Source organism: Athalia rosae, chromosome 1, assembly GCF_917208135.1.
Source record: "Athalia rosae chromosome 1, iyAthRosa1.1, whole genome shotgun sequence".
In the NCBI taxonomy this organism is placed as follows: Eukaryota; Metazoa; Arthropoda; class Insecta; order Hymenoptera; family Athaliidae; genus Athalia; species Athalia rosae.
This window is the reverse complement of record NC_064026.1, coordinates 27846389-27863647: the sequence shown is the minus strand read 5'-3', so window position 1 is coordinate 27863647 and position 17259 is coordinate 27846389. Positions and strand designations below refer to the sequence as shown.

At 36.5% G+C, this 17259-nt stretch overlaps 8 protein-coding genes across 15 annotated transcripts; 2 read left to right on the top strand and 6 right to left on the bottom strand.

Annotated features, from left to right (window-relative positions):
* Position 1: 1 nt before the first annotated feature.
* Positions 2 to 2609, bottom strand: LOC105692189 (protein-cysteine N-palmitoyltransferase Rasp). Of its 2 annotated transcripts, none has more exons than XM_048652636.1 (7): positions 2062 to 2609; positions 1844 to 1988; positions 1350 to 1772; positions 1129 to 1269; positions 839 to 1056; positions 415 to 755; positions 2 to 334 (listed from the first exon to the last, which is right to left on the bottom strand). In XM_048652636.1, the coding sequence occupies exons 1-7, from the start codon at positions 2208 to 2210 to the stop codon at positions 222 to 224; spliced, it is 1530 nt and encodes a 509-aa protein (XP_048508593.1). In that variant the 5' UTR covers positions 2211 to 2609; the 3' UTR covers positions 2 to 221. The 2 variants fall into 2 exon arrangements, with proteins under 2 accessions (XP_048508593.1, XP_012266658.2); XM_012411235.3 differs by having other exon boundaries at positions 1844 to 2025; positions 2099 to 2608.
* A 77-nt stretch (positions 2610 to 2686) lies between these two features.
* On the bottom strand, positions 2687 to 5002 carry LOC105692172 (protein-cysteine N-palmitoyltransferase Rasp-like). Its single transcript, XM_012411204.3, has 7 exons — positions 4667 to 5002; positions 4372 to 4550; positions 3878 to 4300; positions 3643 to 3783; positions 3342 to 3559; positions 2928 to 3268; positions 2687 to 2858 (listed from the first exon to the last, which is right to left on the bottom strand). Exons 1-7 carry the CDS (start codon positions 4938 to 4940, stop codon positions 2734 to 2736), a joined length of 1701 nt encoding a protein of 566 aa, XP_012266627.2. The 5' UTR covers positions 4941 to 5002; the 3' UTR covers positions 2687 to 2733.
* Positions 5003 to 5394: 392 nt separating this feature from the next.
* On the top strand, positions 5395 to 6518 carry LOC105692211 (E3 ubiquitin-protein ligase RNF180-like). The gene is made up of 3 exons (XM_012411272.3): positions 5395 to 5456; positions 5696 to 5884; positions 5971 to 6518. The coding sequence occupies exons 1-3, from the start codon at positions 5445 to 5447 to the stop codon at positions 6280 to 6282; spliced, it is 513 nt and encodes a 170-aa protein (XP_012266695.2). The 5' UTR covers positions 5395 to 5444; the 3' UTR covers positions 6283 to 6518.
* Positions 6519 to 7269: 751 nt separating this feature from the next.
* LOC105692134 (sedoheptulokinase-like) lies at positions 7270 to 11998 on the top strand. Of its 7 annotated transcripts, XM_012411159.3 has the most exons (9): positions 7270 to 7514; positions 7591 to 7780; positions 9681 to 9917; positions 10005 to 10255; positions 10332 to 10600; positions 10680 to 10817; positions 10922 to 11059; positions 11131 to 11326; positions 11460 to 11998. In XM_012411159.3, exons 3-9 carry the CDS (start codon positions 9690 to 9692, stop codon positions 11641 to 11643), a joined length of 1404 nt encoding a protein of 467 aa, XP_012266582.2. In that variant the 5' UTR covers positions 7270 to 7514; positions 7591 to 7780; positions 9681 to 9689; the 3' UTR covers positions 11644 to 11998. The 7 variants fall into 7 exon arrangements, with proteins under 7 accessions (XP_012266582.2, XP_048508607.1, XP_012266590.2 ...); XM_048652650.1 differs by having other exon boundaries at positions 7270 to 7635; XM_012411167.3 differs by lacking the exons at positions 7270 to 7514; positions 7591 to 7780 and adding an exon at positions 7794 to 8072.
* Positions 11767 to 13669, bottom strand: LOC105692197 (polycomb protein EED-like). The gene has a single exon (XM_012411247.2). The coding sequence runs from the start codon at positions 13667 to 13669 to the stop codon at positions 12380 to 12382; it is 1290 nt and encodes a 429-aa protein (XP_012266670.1). The 3' UTR covers positions 11767 to 12379.
* A 132-nt stretch (positions 13670 to 13801) lies between these two features.
* Positions 13802 to 14953, bottom strand: LOC105692205. The gene is made up of 4 exons (XM_012411259.3): positions 14620 to 14953; positions 14344 to 14532; positions 14045 to 14209; positions 13802 to 13956 (listed from the first exon to the last, which is right to left on the bottom strand). Exons 1-4 carry the CDS (start codon positions 14674 to 14676, stop codon positions 13816 to 13818), a joined length of 552 nt encoding a protein of 183 aa, XP_012266682.1. The 5' UTR covers positions 14677 to 14953; the 3' UTR covers positions 13802 to 13815.
* A 251-nt stretch (positions 14954 to 15204) lies between these two features.
* Positions 15205 to 16148, bottom strand: LOC105692273. Its single transcript, XM_012411356.3, has 3 exons — positions 16013 to 16148; positions 15773 to 15934; positions 15205 to 15674 (listed from the first exon to the last, which is right to left on the bottom strand). Exons 1-3 carry the CDS (start codon positions 16130 to 16132, stop codon positions 15447 to 15449), a joined length of 510 nt encoding a protein of 169 aa, XP_012266779.2. The 5' UTR covers positions 16133 to 16148; the 3' UTR covers positions 15205 to 15446.
* Positions 16149 to 16294: 146 nt separating this feature from the next.
* Positions 16295 to 17240, bottom strand: LOC105692281 (putative ATP synthase subunit f, mitochondrial). The gene is made up of 4 exons (XM_012411368.3): positions 17080 to 17240; positions 16907 to 17005; positions 16514 to 16630; positions 16295 to 16435 (listed from the first exon to the last, which is right to left on the bottom strand). The coding sequence occupies exons 1-4, from the start codon at positions 17156 to 17158 to the stop codon at positions 16407 to 16409; spliced, it is 324 nt and encodes a 107-aa protein (XP_012266791.2). The 5' UTR covers positions 17159 to 17240; the 3' UTR covers positions 16295 to 16406.
* Between the last annotated feature and the right edge of the window lie 19 nt (positions 17241 to 17259).

The window sequence follows — 17259 nt, the reverse complement described above, 5'->3', positions numbered from 1 at the left end:
ATCCAGCCCAAGTCATTTATTATAAATCGTTGTTAGTTTTTCAATAAAAGCAAACTAGAACAGATTGTTGAAAAAATGATGGCTCATTGATTTTCTCTTCCCTTGAAAAACCAAGAGGCATAGTAGCAGAAGCTTTGACATTTTGGCATCTAGATGAATAAGGCAGATAACTGCACAGTTTACTCATTAAATTGATTTGCCATTTGATAATAGGTATTCTTCTAATCACTTTTGCTAGTCAGACATTTTTTGATTTCCCTATTTTTTAATTCTGTAGAAATTTGACAGCAACAATATAGAATAGAAAATAGTGTGATCAGACTTGTCCATGAATCTGTAACACAAATCAATCAATATTCACAAGACCTCTTAATACTTCTCAGAGATAAATATTCTGTAAAAGTTTCATTGTACCACTAAATATCCGCTGCATAAAAATGTTTCCAATTGCTCGACCACCAAAAAAATAGAAGTTGGATATTGCTGACATTGCCAGTAATGGACTCGCTATCATACAATGAAAACGTCTAACATTTCTAGGTCCCAAAAGTTTGCTTTCAGCCTCAACATAAATTTTAGAGTTTGCAATTATTCTTGCCAAGCTCTCAATCGTCACACCCACAAAGTTTAAAGCTGACCATATGAATATGTACATTCGTGTACCGTGCCATACATAAACAAATGCAAAGCACGTGAAAGAGGCAAAAATTTTTCGAAGCACAGAAGTAGGGCCTGCAATGGGCAAATAGATATACCTAGAAGAAAATAATTAATTGTAAGAAAATGAATCATGAGTGGGGATTCTCTTTCAGCATTATGCCAACAAGGATCTACTTGCCTGACTAGGAACTTATGTAACCCTCTATCGAAATACTTCCACATATCAGAATACAGATGAATCCTACCAATACATTTGGGTGTTTTTAAGTCAGCAATATTTTCTGCACGTGCAATTGCACTAGAAAATCCATATAATACAACGTATTTGTTTGAAAAGTATTGTCCCATACAGTAGCCAAATCCATATAATGCCCAACTACTAAAGTTGGAAACCATCTGTGAAGCATATTTATTGTAAACTCAATGCGAACTAATAGAAGACCTGTATCACCAAAGAATTGAGCTCACTTTAGGATGAAAATGTAGAACATTGATGTAAACGAAATGCATAGCAAACTCAGTAAAAAATACCCAGAATAGGTATCTAGACAAATAAAGAAAAACTGTTCCCACTCTCTTGGAAGTCCATTTTTCAAACGGTGTATTAATCTAAAAAGCAAATCAACCAATATTTGATGGGGTGTGATAATATTGCAGTTATTAAAAATAACAGTTGAATTCATACATACCCCATTAACAAATTCTTGGTACAAAATTAATTGGCCAAAAAAAAATGTTGGCAAATAAAGACAGTATGCCAAAATTTGTACAAACTCCGTAGGAAATCCCTTGAAACTCTTTTGCTCATATTTAGCTACACAATCTAAACTAAAAGCAATACTTTTCAGTTGAATCCATGCAAAGACAATTATTATCAAATTATATTCATCTTCATTGACACCCAACCATCTGCTCACAATACAATCTGGATTTTTAATAACATTCAATATTCCCACAAACAATAAGTGAGTAGTCCAAAGCAAAGTTTTGCCTTTGGTGAGCATAAACAGACATGATAACAAAGGCTGCATCAGTAAAAATATAACAGTTGGAAATCCAACGGAAGACAGGATGAGTGCTAAAGTTATAATAATATACCAGCAGCACAATATCTATAAGAGAAAAAATCCAAGTGATTAGAGAAAGTTTCAGCTGTGGTTTGTTCTTTAAATCTCTGACATACCGAGGAATTGAAGAAAGATCTAATTATTTGCCCGCCGACAATGTGGACACTAACCCATGGAAAGAGTCTATAAAGAAAAGGTATCCAAACCTTCCACTCTGGATCTGATACATCCCGCTTACCCCCGATCCAACTCCAACCTGGGCTAAAATCTCCATATACATCATCATAATACTCAAAGTCTGAAAACAATATTCAGACTCTGAAGGATTGCATACATTTTTGGTTGTTGAAATACTGGATACCAATCTTTACTTGCGCTTGTCTGCAAATGCACGTGATATATTGCATAAAAGATTCCAGATACCCAACCGACAAAGTATATTGAAAGTTCAACTCTGCTGAGAGTTATTATAGACTGCTTCATTTTCGAAAAAAATGAGTCCTAAATGGTCTGAAATTGAATAAGTTTGAGAGATGTTTACGCACTAACCACTTGTGGACTTAGGGGTCCACAATCAAACACACTTGGCGTCCCAGACGACCTGGGTGAAAACCGGCAAAAACGATAACATTTCTAATTTGTATGTCATTTCTTTCAGGACTAATAATCCACGAGTAACCTTAGGTGTGGTGAATAATGTCCGGCTGTCAAAACTTGAAACTTTTGTTTGTGACTACAGCTGAGTCAGGTTAAGTTAGGATTCGCAAGGTCCTAGATCGTGAGCCCATAACACTTCGCGGACTTCCGGTCTATCGCAGGACTTGAGGTTTTAGTACCTCCCCACCCACGAGGGTGAATTTCCGTTCACCAAAGAGTTCACTTTTTCAATAACATGGTGTAAAAGTTTTAGTTCTAACTATCAATTACAAAAATAACTACAAGAAAAAAAAACAAAGAGATAAATTTTTCTCATTGTTTATTTCCAAGATACAGTAAGGTCTTCCTTTTAATTGCTCTTGTCAACGCTCTTGAATCTCTGACATTTTCGTATATCTCTATTTTCAAATTCAGTTGATACTTGGCAAAGACAATATACGAAAAATATTAATATCATAATACTCTTCCACGAATCTGGAAATAGATAATATTCAATTTTACCAGTACAGAATACTTTTAGCTCGCGAAAAAACTGAAGCTTACCATGTAATATTCTATCAATAAAATGGTATCCAACTTCTTCTCCTCCAAAAAAATAAAAGTTGGATATTGCTGACATAATGAACAATGGGCTTGCCAATAGACAACGAAAACGTCTGGTATTTTTCGGTCCTAGATATTTTTCTTCAATCCGCACGTAAGTTTTGGAACTTGCAATTCCTTTCGCCACCGATTCAATCGTTACTCCGGCCCAATTCAACGCCGACCATATGAATATAAATCTAGCGATACCATGCCACATGTAAATGAATGAAAAGCAAAGTATCGAAGAAACGAATTTCTGTAGAGCAGATTTTGCGCCTCCGGACGGCAAATAGATATACCTGGATTAATAGAATTTAAACTATAAAACAAAATGATTTTCTATGACAAATAAAGTAAAAAATTTCTACTCGCCTGACAAGAAACTTGTACAACCCCCTGTCGAAATATTTCCACATATCGGAATACAAGTGGATTCTGGCAATACATCTGGGAGTAGGTAAATCTACAATATTTTCCGCTCGTGGAATCACACTTGAAATTCCGTAAAAGACAACATACTTAGTAAAAAAGTGTAATCCCATCCAGAAGCCAAAGGGGTAACAAGCCCAGTTATCGAGCCCACGAATCAACTGTACACATATGAAGATTATTTGTATATTAGTCAACTTTGAAACAATTAATAATAATTTTTGAACATTCTGGGACTTATTACCTCTATGTGGTTACGGAGGGCAGTGATGTACACATAGTGTAAAATAAATTCACTCATTTTTATCCAGAAAAAGAATCGTAAAAAATCAAAGACAGTTCTTGCGGTCTTGTTCAAAGTCCATGCCTCGAACGGTCTCCTAATCTGTGAAATATTGAGGGTGGTAGAGTCTAATCTATCCCATAGAATCAAATTGATGATAGTGGATCATATAAACATATCGTAAATATACACATACCCCTTCAACGAATTCTTCGAACAATATCATTTGACCAAGAAAATATGTGGGTAAGTAGAGACAAAAAGCAAGTATTTCCAAAAGATCCTTGCAAAATCCATTAATCTTGACATGCTTGTATTTGTCGATAGAATCCAGGCCAAAGCTCAAACTCCTTAACTGATTCCAAGCAAAAACTACGACTACTATATAATATTGCTGCCAATTGACTGCTAACAAATTTCGCCAGGAATCTTCAATTTTTCCGAATACACCGAAAAGCAGCAAAACTGATAATTGGACTGTCCACAGCAAAATTTTACTTCGAAACGGAACCAAAATACACGTCACGAAAGGCATAACTAGCAAAAATATTACAGTCGGCAAACCAAAGTAAAACAACTGGTAGGTCAGACTGATAAAGACGAACCAGCAGCATAATAGCTAAAAGAAAACATTTTGATTTAATTGAGCTTTCCGTTATTAACGTTCAGTCTCTCCGCAATTTCCTTTACCGATGTATTGAAAAAATATTTAATCATCTGCCCTCCAAGAAAATGCACGCAAATCCATGGAAAAGATTCGTAGATTAGCGGCATGAATACCAGACTTTCTACATCGGCTATATCAAGTCTGCGTCCAATCCACCCCCAACCTGGTGCAAGCTCCAGTTTATTATCGTAGTTATCAAAATCTATATGAAAAAATACTCATGTCACTCGAATATCTGTTGCCTATTCAGTAAATCGAAGAGAAATAAAAAAAATTCAAAAAACGTTCGAAGGATTATGATAAGGACACTTGTCTTACATGCCGATGTCTGCAGATATATCTGATAAAGGCCGTAAAACAATCCAGTGGCCCAACCGAAAAAATATATCCATAATTCGGAATTGCTGAGTTCAGCCACGCCTAGCTTCATTTTTTTCCAACAATATGGTCGGGAGGATTGAACTAAACTGACTTGAATAGAAACTGATACAAATCTGCGGTAAACCGAAATGTTCAGTGTCGCTGATAAACGAACTTCCCGCACTACTTCCTTGCGAGATTCGAGTTTCGAGATTCGAATTTCTCCATTCATTTGTTATTTTAGTTATTTATTCATTCAAATTATTAATTTTGAAGTCAAATCTTAAGCAGCAGAAGGCGTTTGATATAAATTAAAACATATCTTCGACGAAAAAGTTCAATTCTCTTGCAAATTCTTCCATTGGTGTACTCAAGTGTTCAAAGTAAGAGGTTTGATGAAGAATTCTTGGTATCAGAGATAAGAAAAATATTCTTGATCCCATCATCTTGTCCGATATGGAAATGATTTCGAACACACAATGGATGAGGCATCTGCATCTCATATTCTCACAAAAAAACTGATAGAATCTTAAAATTCAATGGCAGCTGCTAATTCAAAATCTGCAGCGTTAACTGAAGAGTCTGCAGTGTCGGTGGTAAATGGTGTACAAATTTCCCCGGGTTTTACCTTATGCGAGTTTCGAGTTTCGAGATTCTAAATTCTGCATACAACTCGAAGGTATAAATCTCGAACAGTGGTAGAGCGATTAAATACCAATGTATTGTTGAGGAGACAATGCCAGCAAGAGTAAGTACATTTTTATATTATATGCTTCTTCGTGTGGAAATTAGAGTCGTATGAATCTCCCGACTTCAACGTGTAGACAAATTCTTAGGATCTGAAAAGATCTCGGGTATTTTCTAGCGAAAGACATGAGAATTTACATCAATATGGTTAGGTCCTACTTCATTTGCAAATAGTCGCAAGAGTCAAATGACCCCATAGCGGGAAATTCCAATCATTAGAATTGTGTTTTTAATTTTTAGGTAACAGAAGTGAAATGCAAGCGATGCCGAAAGGTTCTTTTTACAGAGGAAGCTACACCGCTTTTAACTGCTCACAGCGAGATACGGAGTGGACCTACTCATTTTAGATGTGGTACTGGTGCTCCGGAGTACTGTCTCTATATTTCAGAGGAAAATATACCAGACTGGATAAGAGATGCTGTAGACAAGGTCAGTAGATCGCTGGGTTTGATTATTGCGAATTGAAGAAGAGAAAATTTTAGCTTGATTGTTTGTGAATAAACTCTTTATGTCAGGAATATTGGATAAAAGGAAAAATCCATTGCCCACATTGCCACAGTCGTCTAGGATCGTTTGATTTTGTAAGTCAGACAAAGTGTGACTGCGGGGAATACCTACCACCACCAATTAGGATAATTCATTGTAAAGTGGATAGATTATCGGACACAGGATCAAACCTACCATTCCTACCTCTACCTAGAATTGCTTACAACCCTCCAAGAGATAATTATGTACCACCTCTACAAATAATAGCACTCAACAGACACGGTCACGTGGTAAACGTAGGAAATTTAGCGACTAATGATGTAGGGAGTATTCAACCATAGGCGCATTCATTATCTATAAATGTCGTACGTAAAATCTGGACTAAACTTTGAATGACTGATTTTCATCTCGAACAATGTACGGAGTACAGTGTATGTATACAAGATCAGCACAATAGTTTTTCTCCAGGATTTCACATCTGATGATACGATGTTCAATTATACATAACTGAATAAATATTTATTGTAAAACGCTTTTGTAATATTGTGATATAATAAAGACCAAATCTACATGTGCAGATTGGTTTAAAACTGTTTATAAACCATAGATATTCCAAGTGCAACACATCGAACATCCAGCATCTTATGAGGTGAGATGTGGTTTTGAATACGAAACTTCATGAATTACAAATACGAGTGAGAAAAACAGAAAGTATATTATTTGTAATTATAGTATTAGTATAAGTATGTATGTATGTACACATACCTAGCATAGATCCGGATTTGTTTTGAAATGAAATCCATACGATGTGAATCCAAAGCAGCAGCTTCACTCTTTTTTTTTGTCTGTCTAGCACACTTCAGATCCATTTGAAAATCTCGCTATACCCACTTTCAAAGATATTACATGAAAAACTATATTTGCTCGACGGATTAGAACACGCAGTTCCGAACTGTTGACTGTTAACAAAATTATGAACGTGGAAGCCATGAAAAAAACAAAATACTGTTGAAGAAAATAAATGACCGTCTCTGACTGACCAAATATACGAATCGGCACCAAGCATCCGGGAACTAACGAGCTACGAGATTACCAAATGCATTACAATACATTTTCATATTTTTTACTTTTGATACTTCGATTTAATTTACAGGGATCCGGATACCGATTTGAAAACATATTTAGGTTTCTTTAAAAATTGCTGACCTTTTTATCACAAGACTCGTATCGAACTACGCGCCGCACAAATCTTTCACCTGACATGAGAATGCCAACTTTCGCCGGTAACAGCGCCGCTGCTGTTGAATCGAATCGAATCGAAAGAATGATCGAAACTAATCGAAATCACCATTATCTCAATAATTTGAATGAAAGGAAAGGGAGAGTTTTGCCGTGGTTTTGCGTTGAACCACTTTATAGAATCACCCGCGTAAAACTACTTGTAATTAGTATAAGAATAAGATTATGTATTTACATCTTCGCAAGTAAATGATTTCGGAAATTGCGAATGAAGAAATGTCATGACGTTGAACGATGTAAATCCAATTCAGACAATCGGGCTCCAACGTGATCGGTGATGTATAATCTGATTGAAATTGAGATCTCAAAGTATGGTTATGCTGTCAAATCATGTATAATTTCTGCGATAGATAGAACAAGCCGTTATCAGATGATTGTTTGGAGGCTGCCTGTGGGTAGGCGTGATTGATACTCTGTCATTTGTGTTACAAGAGCAATTTCGTTCACATATTTCATGCAGAGGCTCAGCTGGTATTAGAGTTGAGAGATTCGTTACAATTTGTTTGTCTTCATTTAACGAACCCATCAATAGATAATCTTGTGAGTTTTCATTTTTTGAATCATCCTTATCTTGATTTTGATCAGATAATATTTACTAACAATATACTTGTCAAGTATATCCCCCTGTTACCACCCCCATTTATATCAACTAGCATTGTAATATGTTGTACGGTATGATGACAATCAGTCCAGTTACGTAACTTTGCAAGCTAGCTATCTTATCCAACAATAGCTTTTTACAGCTTATATTGTCTATTATGCGTATTATCCAAAGTAGTGTCTCATCTGGTTTGGCTCTTGGTGCATATCAGCATACAGACTTTACTCAGAGGTATTACAGTAATTGGTTAATAAATGGTGGTCTTCATGGATCATTAAATTTAAATTTCGAGCTTTTCAGTTCAAATTTTACCAAAAAATCATTGTTTCGGACTACTGTTTGTGCTGGAATAAAGCATTAGATCTTTGTACTTGAAATAGTCTTCTGAAATGCTTTAAATGCTTCTACACATTTATATAGCCTTAAAGGCAAAGATGAACTGCTGTTTTTCGAATGATCATCTGCTTGGGAGTTTAAATTAGAGATTGCTCCAAAGCAATCCAATCCAAAACAACATTGCAATCATGATTTAGAGATAATTATAAATCGAAGGTACTCTAAATGCATGATAGAATTTTCCCATAGTAAGTCTTGCCTCATGATTCATAGGTGCGTAATTCGCAATTGCTCTGTGGTATTACGTCAGCAATTCAAAACATCCATCTGTTAGAACAAGGCAAAGGGAAGACAAACGAAAACGGTTTTACGCATGGTTTTAGTCGTTTGTAATAAAAATTTCATAATAGCACATTATAATACACCTAAATTAGCATAAGGTGTTAGTGTATTGGCTTAAACATAATACCCTGATGAGATTACTTTATTTAATCAACTGCAATTGAGTGAAATACATCACATACATCAGCTTATCCGATTCTATCAAATTATTTGAAGATGTTTGAACTGTATGAAAAATATGTGAATAAAGGTATTTGATAAAACCATGACAAGCATAGTCAGTAGTATATGATTTTTTTTATTGGTTTTTTGCTCACCTTTGAACACTGTCCAGTTTTTAATTTTGAAGCAACGATAAACAGTCGATTTTATCTTGCTGCAAACATGGTTATCGGCTGTTGTTTACACGCTTGCTTGTTGGACGACTCTTTCTCATGTAAAACAACAGCAAAATTCAACAATTAATATAGTGCCTGTGCCAGAAACACACCAGTCTTCCTGCAACTATAAAACGGTTTGACAAAATATAATACGCTTTCTAAATCAAATTATCAAGGTGGCTTAAAGAAGAATGTAAGCCTTGATTGCTAAATATTTCCGTATATTAATCTTCTTTGAACCTCCCTATATGCTTATGGGATTGGTTTTGGCTGTAACGCAGAAAAGACATCATTCTGAAGCTTTTTGTTGAAGCTTTCATCATGTGAATGGGTTTTGAAAATCATCTCTGTTATTGCAACTAACATTAATGAGCTGGGCATGGAGAAGTTTCAGCTGTCTAGATATTTGAAGCCTCTTCTAATGATCTAAAAATACCGCAGTTCTGTATAATAATTCAAGTACAGCACTTTTAGTGTCTAGGAAATTCTGTCGATGAATATACACCTCTTATTGTTAGTGTGATAATTAATCTTCTGCAAAATCCGTAGACGTATTAAAAAACTGATCAATCATTATTAATAACTATTTGCAAGTAATTTATGCATGCTAAAGATTTTAAAGTTTCACTTAGGACAGTTCAATTCTATTTTCTTACCATTGGTATTCAGGCTACTTCGAATTCAATTCTTGGTTTTTGAACCATTTCACTCTCAACTGTACTAATTCTTGAAATATTTCATTACACGTTGTGGGTTTCAGAATTTTCTAATCTATTCACAGCTAACAATTATGGCTCAGTCACAGGAACTGGCATTAGGTATAGACCTCGGTACAACATCAGTTAAAGTAGTTGTCATATCGACTCAAAGTAAGCAGATTGTTAGCAAGCAAAGTAAAGACACTCAGGCTAATGTACCCAGTGACTTGGGTATAGAAGGAAATAAGCAGGATGTACCAAAAATTCTCTCTGCAGTACACAGCTGCGTGTCGCGGATTTCCAGAGATTTACTCCGTCAGGTAATAGTGAAATGAACTCAAATAATCATTTAAATTATTGAGGTAGTGAGAAGATGCAAAGCTAGTTGGTACATGTTTGCTGCACAGGTGGTCCATATAGGGATATGTGGACAAATGCATGGTGTTACGTTATGGGATCATTCAGCACAAGAAGATGATGACGATCTAGAGGAAAAATTTAAATTAGAAATTCCGAAAGAAAAGGTATCGCCCCTTTACACTTGGCAAGATTCTCGCTGTGATCCTGAATTTCTGGCAGCTTTACCAAAATCAAAAAGCCATCTACCCACTCATTCTGGTTACGGCTGTGCAACCCTTTTTTGGTTTGCTAAGAACAAGTTAGTACTTATCTTCAAAACTGTGATACATCACGATTATTGCTGAAGATAAAACACAAATAAATCAATGTTTTAGACCAGAAAAATTGAGCAAGTACAACAGGTGTGGAACTGTCCAAGATCTAGTGGTTGCTCTTCTTTGCGGGCGGAGCAAAGTAGCAATCAGCACACAGAATGCAGCAAGTTGGGGATATTTTCAAACAGAAGAGGGCTGTTGGGAAATAGATATCTTGGCTGAAAATGATTTTCCAACTAAGATTCTACCGAGTGAAATTATGAAGCCTGGGCAATCAGCTGGTTTGTTACAGTATACATGGTTCGGAATTCCTGCTGGCACCCCAGTAGGTAGGATATCAATATTGATATTCATCGGTTCAATATTAAAGTAAATTCAGGATGTAGATTGTACCTATCTTTTCTGCAGGAGTTGCTCTGGGTGACTTGCAATGTTCTGTGTATGCTCTTCTGAAAAATCCCACGGATGCAGTTCTTAATATTTCCACTTCTGCTCAACTTGCCTACGTTGATCCATTTTTTACTCCAAAACTGACAACTGGAACAGGTAATTCAGTACTGTAATACATTGGATTCGAATTTTGCAGGAGGCAAGATATAGATAAAGGTATTTGTATCGATAGACGACTAGATATTTTGACCAATTTTCAGAAACGATTCAGCATTTTCCATACTTTGAGGGGAAGTATCTAGCAGTTGCAGCTTCTTTGAATGGTGGTAACTGTTTGGCCACGTTTGTCAAAACGTTACAACAATGGAGCATGGAACTGGGTTTCTCAATACCTCAGTGTAAGTCAGAAAGAAATGATTGCAAATTCAATGTATCGTCTAACCATTTCATTTTATGTCATGTGGTTTAGCAAAGGTTTGGGAGAAGCTGATAGCTTTAGGCTCGGAGGATGCAGCTATTTCTGAATTGGAAATATTACCTACATTGCTTGGGGAGCGACATGCTCCTGAGCAGACAGCCAGTGTGAATAAAATCACACTTGATACCTTGCAGCTAGGTCAAATATTTCGTGCACTTTGTTCCGGAGTTATAAAAAATCTTCACGAGTAAGTAGCTCACCTCATAGCTCACGTAACGAATTGAATGAGCTACCAAATTTTTACCATGATCAACACTCGTTATCTGTTAAAATCTCTTAAATCTCCAGTAATAATTCTATATTTATATTTCTCACTCTAGCATGATGCCACTGGAAATACTGCAAAAAGCTGGAATCCAGCGGATTGTGGGTAATGGATCAGGCTTTGTGCGTAATTTGGTACTTCAAAAAGAGGTACAGCGATGGTATGAGCTACCATTGGAAATAGGGCAATCGGGTGATGCAGCTTTTGGAGCAGCATTGGCTGTGATTAACCATAATTAATTGGGCATGTTCATATAATACTAGATAAGGTGAGCTAATGGTTTGTCCCAATTCCTTTCATTGTTCTAATAAAAAAAATACAGTATCAGCGTTTATGCACAAAATAAATCAAACCACTTGAACTATGATGAAAGGTGTGTCTCTATTAAAATTACAATATTTTCGAATTAGCTTATAAACTTATGAGAATAATCATTCCATCTAAAACCCAGAACATTTGATATACATGTAGCAAGTCTATTTAACCATGTTCAATTGTTCTAAGTGGAACGTGTATAGCTAAGGCACTTTGCTTTTAGTTTATGTATACTTATAAATAACTATTAATAAAATAAAGTACAAGTGTTTTACTATCGATTAGTATCATACACACACATATATGTATATACATATATTCATAAGTATATATATATACTTATGAACTGTAGTTTATAGACAGGCCATCAAAGAACCATAAAAAGTTTAATAACATTTCAAACCTAATAAATCTCACCAACTCCACTCACTTCCACAAACTGGCTCAGACTGTATTGATTTATGTACAATTATTACACAGGGAGGGGAGGGGAAGCAGAGAAATGGTCATCATTCCAACGGTGACCTCATAGCTAAAATTAGATAACCCATTTAGAACATAATTGAAACTGAAGTTATTCAGATTGAAACCTATAGTAGGTCTGTGCTTAATAGTCACACAGGGGTCGAATTTGTCGGTAACATTCATTTCCACGTGAATCTAATGCTCTCTGTTCCATCTCCATATCGTGGCATCATCACATACACAGAGAAGTACGGAACCATCTCTACTCAGGCTAGTCTGGCGTATCGGAGCTGTGCATCGAGGATGTTCTAGTGAACAACAACGCGCTAGTCCAGGTTCATCCACTTCTAGATCCCACACATAAGTGCGGCCAACTTGATTTCCTAGTGCTATAGTTCTTTGCCAAAAGTCCATCGAGAATCGTATGAACCATATGTCACACTCTTTGAATTCAAAACGGTGCAAGACGGTAGCACTTGTTTCCCCGTTTCTGAGTTGAGTATCTTCTAAGCGTCCAGGTTTCCAGCAAACTATGCAATTCTCACAAGATTTGCTCAGTATAAAATCACCGTACCACTTCACACAATCTACATAATTACGATGAACATCTCTTGTGGTGAAGTCGGGAAAATGTTGGAGGACTGAGTCGAAAGGTCGACCATTACGAGTGGGATTACAATAGTAAGATTGCTTTATAGCGTCAAGCATTTCTCCCTTATCAAGGGACCAGAGTTTTAGCGCATGATCCATTCCACAGGATATTATACGCTGACCTGTCATATCAAAGTCTGCACTCAGGACTTCATCTCTGTGACCCTCTACACCACCAAATATAGCAATACAAACATCAGTCTTAATATTCCACAAACGAAGGGCGTGATCCTTGGAAGCAGAGAGAAGAATATTCGGGTCTTTGGGATGAATTTTCAACTCATTAATGGCGTGACCATGCCCAATATAATGCTTCATGCACGACATAGTGACAGTGCTAATCACTCTAATAACTCCACGAGATCCTGCAACAGCCAGCAATGGCTTGCCTGAGTCATCGTAGGTCCAAACGCAAGTGTAGAAATTCTCTTCTGTGTCTGGATCTGCGTAACATTGTCGAAATCTGATGTTTGATCCCTCTGGGCACTCGTAGATGCTTACTCTATTGCTTCCTACTGAAGCAAATATCATTGGTTCACCCTCTTTCAGGTGGTGATTGAATTGAGCCCCAAACAGAGGTTGTCCGTGATCCTCTTTTACACTGCAACAATACTTATACATTGGCTTATCGCTGCTAGATTTGATTTTGGCAGTTTTGCTCCGCCTTCTTCCCATCTTCTTGTATCGAGCACTGCGAGTTGGGGTATCACTGCGATGCGTTCCTGCAGTCGAATTGCTGCCAATACTGCATTCAGTTTCATCACTATCATTTTCACTGTCCTCCTGGCTTGATGCGTAAGCATGGTTCTGAGATTTTCCTCCAGCCTTCTTCATGTTGGCTTTCTGTTTTTTTTTCCTAATCATTTGAACAAGGATACAGTCTGTATGATACAGTGAAAATATGTGTGCTTCAAAGAAATCTGAATGTCAATCATTGTCCAAGGTATGACATCAAACTACTACTTACCTTGATTGCTCATTTATTGCACAGACTCATCCGCTTCAATAAGTCCTCGATATTGATTCAGCGAGTTTAGCAAAGGATATCCACTTTTTTGACCCAAAACAGCAGAAGCCAGAGTTATAATCCTTTCGCCCAAATAGAGACAATCTTCAGGGACCTGAGCCAAATTTTGAATTATTGCTTCTCTTACTATTTGTATCAATAAAAAATTGTAAGATATTACGAGATCGCATTGATGAACTCACAAAAACATTCGCACTTAAAAGTCGGAGGTTGTACTTGTAACTTAATTCCAAAATCTTATCCGTATTTATCCCCATAGCATGTGTAGAAACATTATTGGCATGGACCAAACAACTTTGGCCATACAGTATAAAACTCTGATCAACTAAAAAGATATTCTTCTCCACCTTAGGAAATATCAAACATTGTAGATTAAAACTCTGATAAAATAAAGAAATTAGTAGTTTTATAGACACAGCCTTTGACTCCACGGGCAAAAGCTTTAGCATTAAAATCACAAGTAAAATAAAAATACTGGTACCTCGATCAAGGATAGTGAGATTCTGGAGTCAAATGCAAAGACAATAAAATCGACGTGAAGACTGTTCCATTTGGTGATAATTTCATCGATAGATTCACACCTGTGTACGAGTACGCGGTATTTTTGTGCAGATGTACTTTTGAGCAATCCTTCGGTTATTTTCTCGCAAATTTCAGCAGTAGATACAACCTAGGTGTAGATGTTGTGAGCGACAATATCAAAACTGCACGTTTGAATGTTTAATAACGAATAATAGATGTGGACATGTTGGCTTACCAAGAGTGAAATCACCGCAAAATTAGTCCTTATTCCATGTCGTAAGACCTGCGCCATTAGAAACTTTACAGCCGATGTTTGTCACCGGCAAACGCCACTAGTTAGGTTACAACATACAAGAATCCAAATGTAGACCTCGACATCATGGAACAACGGGAAAATTCACTTCGATCAAGCGATATCAATATCTCCGTTAAAGTATAGCTCAACTATACACATATACCGAAGAGGATAATACTTTCGCTAAATTTCATATGAAAATATGGCTCTTGTGTTGAATTTTGAAATATTCATCGCTGGTCGGGTTGGACGTACGTACGTGCGTACGATGTTGGGCGTCACGATCAACTGAAAACGCGCCAAAACATATACCGTCAGAAGAATCCCATTGGCTGGATTAAATATAAGTTTACTGAGGCGCCGCTAACGATAATTTATATAAAATTTTATGAACTTATAATCTTCCGAGCAAATATCTTTAGTTAGTGCTAAAATTAAATTCAACCAATATCCGGTCATCAAACTTGGTGGATTTTCCAATATAATGAAATAAATAGTCACCTGAATGGAATCCTTTATAGGTATATTTCCTGGCTCATGAGATACGTATAAAAAATTAAGTTACTCAAATAGTCAAACCATCCAACACCAATCAGTGTTGAAGACCTCATATCATGATTGCGATGGCAAATATAGGCAGTACCAAAATATTTATTCTAATATTTATCCACATTCTAATATTTAATAGAATATGTATCAAATTGCTAAAATTAGGTCATCATCTCAACATGTGATGCAGCGCAATTAATGGGTTTACAGATTTCCAGCTAATGTTGAATATCAAATTCTACACTTCTGATGTTGAGCTCGTTGGATTGTGAGGAAAATGAATGGCGCTGAGCTAATTCACTCTCTTCATATATTTTAATAGCATTCTGAAGAAACTCTTTGCGCCTCTTCAGCTCCTTGTAGTATAATTGTAGCTGTGCCTTACGTAGATCTATCTGCTTACCCTCTTCTGACAGAGTCATGGTTTCACCCAGCAACCTGTGTAGCTATGAATTGTGATTTTGTTTTTGGCTGTACCTGTGTTTTGCTTATATTAAAGCAAGGTCCTACTCCTAAAAGATATGTTAGCTGGATAAATGAATACCTCTGAGCTGGGATAAAGCACATTGTCTGTTGAAGTTTCAGAATTAAGATTAACTTTTCTGCTGCGTAGTTCAGCTTCATCCTGCAAGATGATTTTTTTTTCATTTTGAATCCGTTCGTTTTCTCGTAAGAGATCTTTTGCCTGCTCTAATAGTCGCTGGGCCTTCAATAACCAATTAGTAAATATTAATTATGCATCACCTAGCAACATATTTATCTAACAATCTTCTGTAGAACTAACTTCGGAAGAGGGATTTGGCCCAAAGTAAAGGCTTCCAACTTCCGACAGGGAAAAAGAACTCAATGAATTAATGTCCTCGTTGTGCAAGATTGGGTCAATCTTTGATTCCAGCGGCTGCATTTTTCGCAATTTATAATTTCACTCCTAAATTTGGCAGTTCTAACTAAAATAAATGAATCTTCAAATAAACAATAAAGTCAGCTCAGTGAATATCGTTTGTTCATCTCTCTGAATGCATTAGAATTGCAACTAGCCATTATATTCTCATCCCAGAGTTTGTGCTACTTTGGATATTTTCTTTATTCAGCCAATAATTATGTTAGATTGGACAAATTTGCAACATACAATTCATGTAACACTATACTCTTCTTTTTTCTATTTGCAGAGCGAACCATTAGTGGTACTTGTAGTTCCTGTGGCGAACTGAAAAAAGGACAAACCAAATTTGAAATACTTGCAGATCCAAGGTTGATTATAGATCCCATGAATCGATAAACTCACTGATCTTGCCATAGTTGATAGTATAGAAGAATATCATGCTACCAACTATTAGTTGATAAATTGGAGCAATTCCAGCCTTAGATGGATGAACGTATTTATGCTGCCAACGCCACCATGCTAAAAGAGATCAACAATAGTTAAGGTACATTCAGAAAGCATAGTAATAAATTATTTCTGACATCGGTAAAATGAATTTCTCAGAAGGTAAAGAATCTATATCTTACGTAATGCACGGAATTAAATAAATTTGTAAGGTTATGCAATGAATTTAACAGACAAAATGGAAGCTGATACGGAGATCTGAAGGAGATTTGATCTGATTTGAAGGAGATTATATTCAAAGAGTTTCTTTCTCTGGATAAAAATTGAGACGTTGCTGATTGAAAAATTTACCTCGAGACACTGCGGCCACCATGGCTCTGGGATTCTTGTTGCGGCGACCAAACCATCCGCCTAGCTCTCCTAACTTTACTTGGCTCAACGGAGTGTCCGCTTAAACACAAATTCTTCAATTATCGATTGCTCCAGTAATTGAGCTTGGATATTTAAAACGTAAATGAACTCACGTTTTCCGTAATATCGGGCTGGATCATAGGGCCCGTGAATAGACGGATTATATTCCGCGGGATAGTCACCGAATCCCATTTTTGCAAAAGATCAACGACAGTCTGCGGACTACTTGCCAGACGAATTTCACGACAGTCGTGTAGTACCAATTGTTGTAGAAACCAGACAACAAAAGTTCC